Below are 16086 nucleotides of genomic sequence, written 5' to 3' on the forward strand. Positions count from 1 at the left end.
TGAAAATAAATAAATAAAGTACCGTACATTACAGTCAGGGGGCTTGCATTGTACGACTGAGCGTCTCTTTCACTAGCCAGCCATAAGGGATACCTGGAACTATGGGGCTATTCATGAAACAAGTTGTTGAGCTGGATAGATGAACCTTTTCACGGAAACATGCTAGTTCCAATGTGATGTTCACTTCTAATGTAATTAGGTGTTCAGGGTCATTCATTGCGCGATATAGAACCCACCTAAACAAGAGTGTTACGGCATTGTATATCTATCCTAATATAAATTTACATAAATATACCTGTCCACTCATGATCATGAAGGCAAGTAGTGACTACAGTTATAAAGACACAGGAACACAATTACAGAAACTCATTTTATGTCCAAAACAACTCACTTAAGGGGGCACCACTCTGTGGACGGCCACTTAAGGAAGTATCACTCTGTGAGGAAGCATCACTCGGAGGGGGGACTTACTGTGTTGGGACCACTTAAAGAGTCATACTGTGCATCATACTGTCACCACTGTGTGGAGGAACTTAGATGGCATCACTCTCTGTGGGGGCACTTAGGGGGGCATCACTGTGTGACAACCACTTTAAGGAGGCATCAATTTGAGGGGACCACTTAAGGGGGACATCAAATTGTATGGGGGCCACATAAGCAGGCATTACTCTGAGTGGGGCCCTTAATAGGGCATCACTGTGTAGGGGCACTTAAGGGGGACTTAATCTATGTGGGGACACTAGGGGTATCATACTGCATGGGAGGCACTAAAGGAGAATCATACTGTCTGAGGGGCATCATTACAGTGTGGGGGGCACCACTATTATGTGTTCACAATAAGGTGACATTGTTTGGTGCTGGGGCACAAGGGAGCAGCCTTACTGTGTGGAAAGGCACTAAGAGGGCACTATTACTGTTGGGGGCTCAAAGGGGATTTGGTGGGATTAGAGGCATGGCTTATTAAAAAAAAAAGAAAATTGCTGCAGTGTGATACAAGCCACTGTTGTCCCTCACCAAGGGCAGACCCAGGAATGTGGACCTTTACAAAAAGGTACCTAATTATCCCTACTGTATATGGTCACAGCATCACTCCTTTATATTTACATTCTCTCTATGATATATAATAACATTGAAAAAATCTTCTTTATAAAATGAATATATAGACATCATTTGGACAAGGAAGTTTGGCCCCAATGATGGTTGGTTTCCAATGGACGGGCTTCCACAGCACCACATTGACAGCACGCTTGTCCTTTCTTCATACCAATCATCTTATATCAGACCTCTGTAAAATCTCATGGGTTAATTCCATTAAGTTTTTCATTCTTTTCTGTGCTGTACATTTCCATGTCACTAAATGCAGGATTATCTGTCCCTTTATCTGGATGCGGATCACTGTCCTGAATCTTCCAGTTCAGTACTTCTACTTTCTCATTCTTCAGAAAAAGACAAGATAAGCAGAATTAATTTAATTCATTTTCCAAAAAATAATAATGGTATTTATGTATTACACAACACTACCATCAGTAAAGCAATGTGTATGCCGTACATGTAATTGTACTCCATAATACTATAATATATAGTATTCTATATATTTCAGCAGAGGGATGACTGGTTTCTACACAAATTGCCATATACAGTTGCAAGAAAAAGTATGTGAACCCTTTGGAATGATATGGATTTCTGCACAAATTGGTCATAAAATGTGATCTGATCTTCATCTAAGTACAAACCGGATTCCAAAAAAGTTGGGACACTAAACAAATTGTGAATAAAAACTGAATGCAATGATGTGGAGATGGCAAATGTCAATATTTTATTTGTAATAGAACGTAGATGACAGATCAAATGTTTAATCCGAGTAAATGTATCATTTTAAAGGAAAAAATACGTTGATTCCAATTTTCACGGTGTCAACAAATCCCAAAAAAGTTGGGACAAGTAGCAATAAGAGGCTAGAAAAAGTAAATTTGAGCATAACGAAGAGCTGGAAGACCAATTAACACTAATTAGGTCAATTGGCAACATGATTGGGTATAAAAAGAGCTTCTCAGAGTGGCAGTGTCTCTCAGAAGCCAAGATGGTAGAGGATCACCAATTCCCACAATGTTGCGCAGAAAGATAGTGGAGCAATATCAGAAAGGTGTTACCCAGCGAAAAATTGCAAAGACTTTGCATCTATCATCATCAACTGTGTATAACATCATCCGAAGATTCAGAGAATCTAGAACAATCTCTGTGCGTAAGGGTCAAGGCCGTAAAACCATACTGGATGCCCGTGATCTCCGGGCCCCTTAAACGACACTGCACCACAAACAGGAATGCTACTGTAAAGGAAATCACAGAATGGGCTCAGAAACCATTGTCAGTGAACACAATCCACCGTGCCATCCGCCGTTGCCAGCTGAAACTCTACAGTGCAAAGAAGAAGCCATTTCTAAGCAAGATCCACAAGCTCAGGCGTTTTCACTGGGCCAGGGATCATTTAAAATGGAGTGTGGCAAAATAGAAGACTGTTCTGTGGTCAGACGAGTCACGATTCGAAGTTCTTTTTGGAAATCTGGGACGCATGTCATCAGGACCAAAGAGGACAAGGACAACCCAAGTTGTTATCAACGCTCAGTTCAGAAGCCTGCATCTCTGATGGTATGGGGTTGCATGAGTGCGTGTGGCATGGGCAGCTTGCATGTCTGGAAAGGCACCATCAATGCAGAAAAATATATTCAGGTTCTAGAACAACATATGCTCCCATTCAGACGGTTATCTCTTTCAGGGAAGACCCTGCATTTTTCAACAAGATAATGCCAGACCACATTCTGCATCAATCACAACATCATGGCTGCGTAGGAGAAGGATCCGGGTACTGAAATGGCCAGTCTGCAGTCCAGATCTTTCACCTATAGAGAACATTTGGCGCATCATAAAGAGGAAGGTGCAACAAAGAAGGCCCAAGACGATTGAACAGTTAGAGGCCTGTATTAGACAAGAATGGGAGAGCATTCCTATTTCTAAACTTGAGAAACTGGTCTCCTCGGTCCCCAGACGTCTGTTTGAGTGTTGTAAGAAGAAGGGGAGATGCCACACAGTGGTGAAAATGGCCTTGTCCCAACTTTTTGGGGATTTGTTGACACCATGAAATTCTGATTCAACATATTTTTCCCTTAAAATGGTACATTTTCTCAGTTTAAACTTTTGTTCCGTGATTTATGTTCTATTCTGAATAAAATATTAGAAGTTGGCACCTCCACATCATTGCATTCAGTTTTTATTCACGATTTGTATAGTGTCCCAACTTTTTTGGAATCCGGTTTGTACAACAATAGACAATCACAGTCTGCTTAAACTAATAACACACAAATAATTAAATGTTACTATGTTTTTATTGAACACACCATGTAAACATTCACAGTGCAGGTGGAAAAAGTATGTGAACCCCTAGACTAATGACATCTCCAAGAGCTAATTGGAGTGAGGTGTCAGCCAACTGGAGTCAATCAATGAGATGAGATTGGAGGTGTTGGTTACAGCTGCCCCTGCCCTATAAAAAACACACACCAGTTCTGGGTTTGCTTTTCACAAGAAGTATTGCCTGATGTGAATGATGCCTCGCACCATTCCAAAGGGGTTCACATACTTTTTCTTGCAAACTGTACACTGAAAACCTCTCTAACAAAGCTGCATCCTTCAGGATTATCACACCATGGATATGGCCAGCTTTGATAATCAAACATCCCTTCTTAAAAAAAAATAAGCCCTACCACCTAAATTGTATGCTATCAGTATACTTGCCTCTTTGCACCAGCTGGAAGGAAGCAGTACTTTAAGATATGCAAAGTCTTGAGATGTTAAGAGGAAATCTCGGTTTACATTTTGTTTTAAACCTCCTGTAAGAAACATTTAACAGTCGGTGAGATACTGATCACACTGATGAGTGTAGAATTTATATATTTTTTTAGAGGCGCTCATTTCTGTATGTTAAATGGTAAAAAAGATTTCACTGCTCTACATAAAGGTTCATTCACCATTATTCCGTACTCTCAATATCTATGAATCCTCTATCCCCACGACAATGTCATAACACCTGGCCCTGTCAATCAAAGTGCCGTGGGTGCAGCAGTCGCAGAGAGAGAAGAGACTCTGTGTAACGGCAATGACCCTGTTGCTCGTAGACGCTCATTTGCAGATATTAAAACATCGTTTTTCTCAGCAATGCAGGTACATATGAACATGGGGCCAACACAGATGCTTTCAAGCGCACATGCAACAGGTCAGCCAGTTTGATAGGTAGAAATCCCCTGACACATACTTTAATAAAGAAATGTGATGCACAGTAGCAAAAAATTCTAACACATCGAGACTGGTTCCTGTGTCAACAACTCGTTCTCAGCCTTTTGACCAAAGTGCTTTATGGGGATTAATGGCGTCATTTGTCAAACTGGTGTAAAGTAGAACTGGCTTAGTTGCCCATTGCAACCAATCAGATTCCACCTTTCATTTTTGACTGCGCTGTAAGGCTGCATTAAATAACCTATGTAATGTGGCAGACGACTGTCGGGAGGGAAGCAGAGGACAGCACTGCCATTACACGCAGCTATCTCCTCCGCAGCCATTGCTCGTTCCCATACTGTATAGACACCATGATCTGCTGCCCTGCAAACAATAATTTTTAAATTAACATTTAACATTATTAATTTAATATGTCAAAAGATTTGGATTGCCCGATGATCACGCTTATTAGCTATCATCTGCCGAAGAATACAGGCTTTAGAATCAGTACTCCCATATATTGCTGTGTATGGGAGTATGGATTCCTCTTTGGCCACACTGAGCATCGGCTGCTCCTGCCTGCAAGACCGCTGCTCTGCTGAAACCTGGCATAGCATATCTATTCCAGGCTTTAGCAGAGTGGGTACAGCCCTCTTGCTCCTCTCTCTGCTAAAACCTTCCATAGAACAACGGCTTTAGCAGACTGTATTTTGAATCCGTGTCTGATCTGCATTTTCTGAAGATTGCACACAGACCCATTCATTTCTATGGGTCCACAAAAAACACATGGATGTCATCTGTGTCAGTTAAAGTGCAGAAGAAGCAGCAGTCAGTCACAGTAAGAGCAGGGCCTTTCGGAGGTAATGGCAACACCCTGTTGCACCTAGAGGCTCATTTGCATATATTAGAAAATATATTTTTCTCAGTAAAGTGGGTATATACAGTATGAGCATGGGACCAGCACAGATGCCTTCCGCTGCCAAGTGCACATGTAACAGGTCAGCCAGTGTCATACTTACAAATTTGCTGACAGATGTTATTTATGATAATAAAATGGGACGTAAAAATAGAACCTTTTATTTTAAATGAGAAGCAGTGTGGGGGAAATTACTATATGGGGCAGTGTGGGGGAAATTACTATATGGGGCAGTGTGGGGGAAATTACTATATGGGGCAGTGTGGGGAAATTACTATATGGGGACAGTGTGGGGAAATTACTGTATGGGGCAGTGTGGGGGAAATTACTATATGGGGCAGTGTGGGGGAAATTACTATATGGGCAGTGTGGGGGAAATTACTATATGGGGCAGTGTGGGGGAAATTACTATATGGGGCAGTGTGGGTGTGGGGGAAATTACTATATAGGAGCAGTGTGGGGGAAATTACTATATGGGGCAGTGTGGGGGAAATTACTATATGGGGCAGTGTGGGGGAAATTACTATATGGGGCAGTGTGGGGGAAATTACTATATGGGGGCAGTGTGGGGGAAATTACTATATGGGGCAGTGTGGGGGAAATTACTATATGGGGCAGTGTGGGGGAAATTACTATATGGGGCAGTGTGGGGGAAATTACTATATGGGGTAGTGTGGGGAAATTACTATATGGGGCAGTGTGGGGGAAATTACTATATGAGGGCAGTGTGGGGGAAATTACTATATGGGGCAGTGTGGGGAAATTACTATATGGGGCAGTGTGGGGGAAATTACTATATGGGGCAGTGTGGGAGAAATTACTATATAGGAGCAGTGTGGGGGAAATTACTATATGGGGGCAGTGTGGGGGAAATTACTATATTGGCAGTGTGGGGAAAATTACTATATGGGTGTAGTGTGGGGGGAAATTACTATATGGGGCAGTGTGGGGGAAATTACTATATGAGGGCAGTGTGGGGAAATTACTAGATGGAGCAGTGTGGGGAAAATTACTATATGGGGCAGTGTGGGAGAAATTACTATATGGGGCAGTGTGTGGAAATTACTATATAGGAGCAGTGTGGGGGAAATTACTATATGGGGTAGTGTGGGGGAAATTACTATATGGGGACAGTGTGGGGGAAATTACTGTATGGGGCAGATGTGGGGGAAATTACTATATGGGGCAGTGTGGGGGAAAATTACTATATGGGGCAGTGTGGGGGAAATTACTATATGGGGCAGTGTGGGGAAATTACTATATGGGGCAGTGTGGGTGTGGGGGAAATTACTATATAGGAGCAGTGTGGGGGAAATTACTATATGGGGCAGTGTGGGGGAAATTACTATATGGGGCAGTGTGGGGGAAATTACTATATGGGGCAGTGTGGGGGAAATTACTATATGGGGGCAGTGTGGGGGAAATTACTATATGGGGCAGTGTGGGGGAAATTACTATATGGGGCAGTGTGGGGGAAATTACTATATAGGAGCAGTGTGGGGGAAATTACTATATGGGGCAGTGTGGGGGAAATTACTATATGGGGCAGTGTGGGTGTGGGGGAAATTACTATATAGGAGCAGTGTGGGGGAAATTACTATATGGGGCAGTGTGGGGGAAATTACTATATGGGGCAGTGTGGGGGAAATTACTATATGGGGCAGTGTGGGGGAAATTACTATATGGGGGCAGTGTGGGGGAAATTACTATATGGGGCAGTGTGGGGGAAATTACTATATGGGGCAGTGTGGGGGAAATTACTATATAGGAGCAGTGTGGGGGAAATTACTATATGGGGCAGTGTGGGGGAAATTACTATATGGGGCAGTGTGGGGAAATTACTATATGGGGCAGTGTGGGGGAAATTACTATATGGGGCAGTGTGGGGGAAATTACTATATGGGGCAGTGTGGGGGAAATTACTATATGGGGTAGTGTGGGGGAAATTACTATATGGGGCAGTGTGGGGGAAATTACTATATGGGGCAGTGTGGGGGAAATTACTATATGGGGCAGTGTGGGGAAATTACTATATGGGGCAGTGTGGGAGAAATTACTATATAGGAGCAGTGTGGGGGAAGATTACTATATGGGGGCAGTGTGGGGGAAATTACTATATTGGCAGTGTGGGGGAAAATTACTATATGGGTGTAGTGTGGGGGAAATTACTATATGGGGCAGTGTGGGGGAAATTACTATATGAGGGCAGTGTGGGGAAATTACTAGATGGAGCAGTGTGGGGAAAATTACTATATGGGGCAGTGTGGAGAAATTACTATATGGGGCAGTGTGTGGAAATTACTATATAGGAGCAGTGTGGGGGAAATTACTATATGGGGTAGTGTGGGGGAAATTACTCTATGTGGCAGTGTGGGGGAAATTACTGTATGTGGATAGTGTGTGGGAAATTACTATATGGGGGCAGCGTGGGGGAAATTACTATATGGGCAGTGTGGGGACGTTTCTATTAGGGGACATTATTTTTCGGGACACTATACAGGCATTATTACCTGGAGAACAATATAGGGTGTTATTATTACTGGGGGCACTCTAGGGGACATTATAATTGCTGTAGACACTATAGGGACCTTTGGGGTAATTTATCAAACTGATGTAATGTAGAAATGGGTTAGTTACCCATTGCAACAGATTCCACCTTTCATTTTTGACAGCTCCTTTTGGAAAATGAAAGGTGGAATCTGATTGATTGCTATGGGCACCTAAGCCTGTTTTACTTTACACCAGTTTGATAAATGACCCCAATTATGAGAACTCTAACGTGTCTGTGTAACAAACTCTGTAGAGACGAGATGTGGCTGAAAGAATTAGTCATGGTGGTCTGGGTCAAACGGAGGAGAAGAGGAAAGAGAAGATCTACATGACAGGAGATATCACTGGATGTAACAGGTATGTGGTGCTGTATTCCCCTGTATGTAGAGCTAACTCACTACTGTGACCTTCTCCTCCAAGTCTTTTTTTTAATCATAATTGTATGTATTTTAATTGTAAATTGGCAACTAAAATTTTAATTTGTCACCTGCAGTCCTATGTAACAGCCCAGATAACAGTGATAATTTTCTGTGTACAGATAATGTAGTAGATGTTCCATGCAGTCCTATGTAACACCCCACATAACACAATAGTTCACTGTGTTATGTGGGGTGTTACATAGGACTGCAGGTAACATCTATGAAATCTGTACTCAGAAAGTTATGAGCTGGTGGGGGTCTGACTCCTGGCACCCCCACTAATCAGCTGTTTGAGGAGACCGCGGTGTTTCAGAGCGCCGCAGCCTCTTTGTTCGTTACCAAGCACAGCGCTGTCCATTTGATAGCACTGCGCTTGGTATTACAGCTCAGACCCAATGACTCAGATGGGACATAGCTGCACCTAGACCATGTGAACAATGTTATATGGCCTAGGAAGAGACTTTGGCACTTACGAAGCACCGCAGCCTCGTCATACAGAAAAAAACTAAAACTAAAATGGGGTGGGGGGGCGAATTGGGTAGACAGCCCGGGCCTATCATGCACTTTATCCGCCCCTGCCAGGATGGCTTGCCATCACTAATGGAAAAATGAACTATACCAGCAAATACTATAGGAAAATGTCAGGATATCAGTCCATGAGCTGAATATCAAAAGAACATGGCCAAGTCTAATATTTTTGAATAACCTGTTTAATTTGGCACATTTTATCCATTTTTAGGATGCGTGAAATTCTAATGAAGTTGTAGGTCAAATCTATGCAGAAATATAGAAAATTCTGAAGGATTCGCAAATTTCAAGCACACTGTCTATAAATATAAATATATATATATATATATATGTACAAACCGGATTCCAAAAAAGTTGGGACACTAAACAAATTGTGAATAAAAACTGAATGCAATGATGTGGAGATGGCAAATGTCAATATTTTATTTGTAATAGAACGTAGATGACAGATCAAACGTTTAATCCGAGTAAAATGTATCATTTTAAAGGAAAAATAAGTTGATTCCAATTTTCACGGTGTCAACAAATCCCAAAAAAGTTGGGACAAGTAGCAATAAGAGGCTGGAAAAAGTAAATTTGAGCATAACGAAGAGCTGGAAGACCAATTAACACTAATTAGGTCAATTGGCAACATGATTGGGTATAAAAAGAGCTTCTCAGAGTGGCAGTGTCTCTCAGAAGCCAAGATGGGTAGAGGATCACCAATTCCCACAATGTGCCGCAGAAGTTAGTGGAGCAATATCAGAAAGGTGTTACCCAGCGAAAAATTGCAAAGACTTTGCATCTATCATCATCAACTGTGCATAACATCATCCGAAGATTCAGAGAATCTGGAACAATCTCTGTGCGTAAGGGTCAAGGCCGTAAAACCATACTGGATGCCCGTGATCTCCGGGCCCTTAAACGACACTGCACCACAAACAGGAATGCTACTGTAAAGGAAATCACAGAATGGGCTCAGGAATACTTCCAGAAACCATTGTCAGTGGAACACAATAAACCGTGCCATCCGCCGTTGCCAGCTGAAACTCTACAGTGCAAAGAAGAAGCCATTTCTAAGCAAGATCCACAAGCTCAGGCGTTTTCACTGGGCCAGGGATCATTTAAAATGGAGTGTGGCAAAATGGAAGACTGTTCTGTGGTCAGACGAGTCACGATTCGAAGTTCTTTTTGGAAATCTGGGACGCCATGTCATCCGGACCAAAGAGGACAAGGACAACCCAAGTTGTTATCAACGCTCAGTTCAGAAGCCTGCATCTCTGATGGTATGGGGTTGCATGAGTGCGTGTGGCATGGGCAGGGTTGCATGTCTGGAAAGGCACCATCAATGCAGAAAAATATATTCAGGTTCTAGAACAACATATGCTCCCATCCAGACGTCATCTCTTTCAGGGAAGACCCTGCATTTTTCAACAAGATAATGCCAGACCACATTCTGCATCAATCACAACATCATGGCTGCGTAGGAGAAGGATCCGGGTACTGAAATGGCCAGTCTGCAGTCCAGATCTTTCACCTATAGAGAACATTTGGCGCATCATAAAGAGGAAGGTGCAACAAAGAAGGCCCAAGACGATTGAACAGTTAGAGGCCTGTATTAGACAAGAATGGGGAGCATTCCTATTTCTAAACTTGAGAAACTGGTCTCCTCGGTCCCCAGACGTCTGTTGAGTGTTGTAAGAAGAAGGGGAGATGCCACACAGTGGTGAAAATGGCCTTGTCCCAACTTTTTGGGATTTTGTTGACACCATGAAATTCTGATTCAACATATTTTTCCTTTAAAATGGTACATTTTTTCAGTTTAAACTTTTGTTCCGTGAGTTATGTTCTATTCTGAATAAAATATTAGAAGTTGGCACCTCCACATCATTGCATTCAGTTTTTATTCACGATTTGTATAGTGTCCCAACTTTTTTGGAATCCGGTTTGTATATATGTAGCCGTATGGCGACCAATTCTGACCTTTACTATGGGTATGGGGTCCCTTGGTTTCTGTGTACGTCCCTGGTTTAAGTACACTGTAAGCATAACCGCTAACCTGCAACCCCCAGTTATTGATTAATTATATGAAATAACAGAGGAATAGCACAACATAAAAATCTATGTTCTAGAACTGTTACTTTACACTATTATATACTAAAACAGTTATGTCAGGAGAGGTGACAGGTCCTCTTTAAACAGGCTATCGTATGAATCATTTTCATAAAGACCTGAAAGGCTTTTAGTAGCTGTTTTAAATTCATCTGCAGTGCTAGCATAAGAATAACTTTTTCTTCTTCTTTTTTTTTTTTTTGCTTTCCTCCTGCTTTGGCAGCTGACTATATAGTCCCTTCTAGTCCCCTTGCAGAAGCCGTCTTCTCAGCTATATTGCCATCAGGGCCGCCATCAGGGGGGTAAAGCCGATACCCCAGTAAGGGGCCCGGACCCCATGGGGGCCCGGCCGGTCCCGAGCCATTTTTTTTTTTTTTGTGTCAGTGTGTTAACTTTAAAATCAGTGCTCATCTCTTTACTATCTTACACTGACTCCGGTAACATTGACTCCTCCCACTACGCGGCGCAGCGCGTGACGTCAGTGAGTGGGCGTTGCCGCCCGCACTGCCTGTTACTGGAGGGAGCTGAATGTAAGGTAGACTAGCGTCTAGTTTTCTGCCAGTATTGATAGGTGCATCATTTATGTGGTTTTTGCCACTGTCCGGTTGTTGCATAATTCAGCCCTACAGTAAGTCCTGGGGTATCTGAGTAACACGAGCCACAGTTAGGACTTGGGAAAGGAGACCGCTATAAGCGAAGTCCAGTTCTGCAGTGTTGTGCACAACAAGTGTCATTACAGATTAAAGGCAATGGGCTTGGTAAGCATATGGTCTCTATTCACGGCAAAAGACTCAATCGCGTAACTAGACTGTCTATCTGGCACTGAGCATCTGATGTTGCATCCAAACCCCACTAGTAAAGAGATGAGAGCTGATTTAAAGTTACTGTCTGCAGGATACCGATTACAGTTTATAAATGTATACTACTGTGAGCGGCGGGGAGGGGGATCTATGGATGACGGCACTGTTATATGGAGGGGGGTCTGTGGATGACACTTATGGGGGGGATCTGTGAATGACACTGTTATGGAGGGGGATCTGTGCACTGTTATGGGGAGGGGGATCTGTGGATGACACTTATGGGGGGGATCTGTGGATGACACTGTTATTGAGGGGGATCTGTGGATGACACATAGCATAAGATGCTATATACGGTATGTGTCATCCACAGATCCCCCCTCCTCATAACAGTGCCCATCACAGGATCCCCCATAACAGTGCCATCCACAGATCCCCTCCATAACAGTGTCCATTCACAGATACCCTCCATAACAGTGCCATTCACAGATACCCTCCATAAGTGTCATCCACAGATCTCCCCCATAAGTGTCATACACAGATCTCCCCCCATAAGTGTCATACACAGATCTCCCCCCATAAGTGTAATACACAGATCTCCCCCATAAGTGTCATACACAGATCTCCCCCCATAAGTGTCATACACAGATCTCCCCCATAATAATGTCATCCACAGATCCCCCCCCCCCAAAATAGTGTCATCCACAGATCCCCTATAATAGTGTCATCCACAGAACACTGTTATGGAGGGGGATCTGTGGATGACATTGTCGTGGAGTGGATCTGTGGATGACACATATAGCATAAGATGCTATATACGGAATGAATCATCCACAGATCCCCCATAACAGTGCCATCCACAGATCCCCCTCCATAACGGTGCCATCCTCAGATCCCCCCACCATAGCGGTGCCATCCACAGATCCCCCTCCATAACGGTGCCATCCACAGATCCCCCTCCATAATGGTGCCATCCACAGATCCCCCTCCATAACGGTGCCATCCACAGATCCCCCTCCATAACAGTGCCATCCACAGATCCCCCTCCATAACAGTGCCATCAACAGATCCCCCATAACAGTGTCATCCACAGATCCCCCATAACAGTGTGTCATCCACAGATCCCCCCATAACAGTGCCATCCACAGATCCCCCCATAACAGTGACTGGAGCAGACCTGCTAAAAAACACACCTAGGCCACCACCAGTCAAGGTAAAAACTTACAGTTGTCAATAATGTAATGTAGTGTAGGGGGTCATGTAATGTTTTGAAGCCAAAATGGCACAGATGACCACCAAGAATATCTAAAATTAGCTGGTCAAGTAAAATGTTGCATGAAACAATCATTAAATAGGTGGCCGACAAAAAGGGGCGGGTTAAAGGGTGTGGTCAATGGGTTGAGTCAAGGTGGGGGGCAAAATTAGCTTTCGTCTGGGGGGGGGGGGAGGTTGGGGGGCCCAGGCCTTGAGCTGTGTAAGGGGCCCCAAAATTTCTGATGGCAGCTCTGATTGCCATGCTACTGTAGAGGCTCTGGCCATTCCCTGACAAGTAAGGCCAGTAAGTTATTTCTATTAGCTACTGTGCGGTGAATAAAAGATCACTATGCAGAGTTCTGGCTGTGGGGAGAGTGATTGAGCTTGCATGTCCACTCAGCTCAAAAGGTGGACATGCAAATTACTATACTGTACATTTTAAACAACAAGTGACGTCATACTATGTTAGAAAATTCAGAATTTGTACATCTGTATTATATTGTTATGTATTTTATTGTTTATCTGGACGTATGTACTAGTACAGAGGGTGGTCAACTCGTGGCTCTTGAGCCGCATGCGGCTCTTTGCTTCTTCAAGTGCAGCTATAGCTGTGGAGCTGGGAAGCACTCAGGCCGGCTCACTCTCCACCCCATGCTCAGATCTCTTTTCCTGATCGGGCACTGTTGCTACTTTGCAGCTCCAGCTCACTCTCCCACTACGTCCTGATGCACACACTGTGAGAACGTAGTACATGGAGACACGCACTATGACCTGACGTTGTGCTCATCAGGTCACAGTGGAGAGCGTGTCAGACTTTCAGGGTAGCAGGTGCCCGAGCAGGAGCCCAGTGTCTGATCAGGAGAGGGAAGAGATTTTTTTATATTATAGAACTGAGCATAAGCATGAGAGGTTCTGATCTGAGCATGGGAAAGGGGGGATTGTGGGGGGGTCCTGATCTGGGTAATGGGGGTCTGATCTGAGCATGGGGGGGGTTCTGATCTGAGCAATGGGGATCTGGGGGGGGAGATCTGAGCATGGGGGTTCAGATTTGAGCATGGGGGGCAGATCTGAGCATGGAGGTTCTTGTTTGAGCATGGGTTGGTCAGGTCTGAGCATGGGGGGGAAATCTGAGCACAGATGGTTTGACACTGGGAGTCTGATTAGTGTTGTCTGATCCGAGTATTGGGGGTCTATTTTGGGCATCTGATTTGGAGGTCTGATGAGGTTTGGGGATCTTATTTTAGGTCAGATGAGGATTGGTGATCTGAATAAGGAGTCTGATCTGAGGTCTCTGCTAATGGAAAATAAGAAAAAATATTTTTATCAGACCTCAGATCAGATGAAAAATATTTTTATTTTCTCTTATTTTTCTTTGTTAAAACCTAGGTGCATCTTGTAAGGCGAAAAATACGGTGACTCGTGTGTAAATGTATAGCTTATGGCTCCTGGTAGTCATACGTTTTGTTTTTTGGCTCTTTGTGTCTGTTGGCCACCCCTGTACTAGTAGGATATGAATGGCAAGGGTTAACAAGGAACAGGGCTAACTATCCTGTTTCTTCCCTCTTGGTAGGAGTTGGCTGATCCTGCTTCCTGCCAGGAGGGGGCCAAGACTGAGAGAGGGGAGAAAGCACACTGCAGAGCTCCTGAATCTTTTACAGATTCTCTAGAGAAATCAACTTTATCGTGAGCCTCAAGTGAATCCTTGAGGAGACAGAATGCAGAGTGACCCACTACAACCAGCATTAAAGACACTGCTATGAGGTGAGGGACTAAAGCTAAGACACCGATTACCTATAATACTACAAGGCCGGTACAATAATAGTGCTAAATCTCAGCCGTCCAACCTGCCTCCATAATCCTTACTGGTGCCAGAGAACTGCACTTGAAATCAGCTGCTTATTGAATGTATTTGAAGTTTTATGTTGCACGTAGTAAAAAAGACTTTTATGTTTAATTCTGACTTCATTCTTCAGTACTACATTTCCACTGCACCAATCCCCATGGATCGACGGCCTGAGGGAGTACATCATGACACAACCCTTCATCAGGGCAAATAGCACTCCTATCCTCTGCTCCGACTCCTCTGGACCTCGCTGTACAAACTCTTTAACATATAAATACATTCTCTTTAAACCCTGTAAAGCTTGAAAAAAAAAAAGGATTACAAATTACATCATTAATTGGTTCTCTGATGCATGACTCATTTACAATGCGATATCTAACTGAGATATATTATGTTTCTACTTTATTGTATTTATTAATATTGCTAAAGTGCCTCAAAAAAGTATTCATATCCCTTGAAATTTTCCAAATTTTTTCATATTACACCTCAAATGTAAACAAAGTAGAAAGTATATGTGAAGTGAAAATAAATTGATACATGGTTTTCAAAATATTTTGTAGGACTTTGTAAGACCACCTTTTGCTGCAATTACAGCTACAAGTCTTTTGCGGTATGTCTCTACCAGCTTTGCACATGCTAGAGCTGAAATTTTTGCCCATTCTCCTTTGCAAAATAGCTCAAGCTCAACTTGGGACCATCTGTGAACAGCAATTTGTCAATGAGATTTAGGTCTAGGCTTTGACTGGGCCATTCTAACACATGAATGGGCTTTTATCTAAAGTAACCATTCCATTGTAGCTCTGGCTGTATGCTTAGGGTTGTTGTCCTGCTGGAAGGTAAACCTCTTTCCCAGTTTCAAGTCTTTTGCAGCCTCTACCAAGTTTTCCAAGGTCGCCCTGTATTTAGCTCCATCCATCTTATCATTAACTCTGACCAGCTTCCCTGTCCCTGCTGAAGAAAACAATCCCCACAGCATGATGCTGCCTCCACCATGTTTGAAGTGGGGTGATGTGCAGTGTTAGTTTTCTGCCACACATAGCATTTTGCATTTAGGCCAAAAAGTTCAACTTTGGTCTCATCTGACCAGGGCACCTTCTTCCGCACGTTTGTTGTGTCCCCTACATGGCTTGTGGCAAACTGCAAATGGGACTTCTTATGGCTTGCTTTCAAAAATGGCTTTCTTCTTGTGGAGTACACGACTAAAGTTTTCCTGTGGATAGATCTCCCATCTGAGCTGTGGATCTCTGCAGCTACTCCATAGTGACCATGGACCTCTTGGCTGCTTCTTTGATTACTGCTCTCCTTGCCTGGGCTGTCAGTTTAGGTGGATGGCCATGTCATGGTAGTTCTGCAGTTGTGCCATATGTGCCATACACCTTCATTGAAGTGCTCTGTGAGATGTTCAGGGCTTGGTCTATTATT

General features: G+C 43.4%; 1 protein-coding gene across 1 annotated transcript in view; it reads right to left on the bottom strand.

Moving 5' to 3' along the window:
- Positions 1–846: 846 nt before the first annotated feature.
- The window catches only part of LOC120978841 (sodium-coupled monocarboxylate transporter 1-like), a 98622-nt gene continuing 83382 nt past the window's right edge, over positions 847–16086 (bottom strand). The window contains 2 exon segments of the mRNA XM_040407218.1: positions 847–1436; positions 3790–3884. Of these exon segments, the coding sequence (XP_040263152.1) occupies positions 1296–1436; positions 3790–3884 (236 nt within the window). The 3' untranslated portion in view covers positions 847–1295.

Source organism: Bufo bufo, chromosome 1 (assembly GCF_905171765.1).
Source record: "Bufo bufo chromosome 1, aBufBuf1.1, whole genome shotgun sequence".
NCBI classification, from domain to species: domain Eukaryota; kingdom Metazoa; phylum Chordata; class Amphibia; order Anura; family Bufonidae; genus Bufo; species Bufo bufo.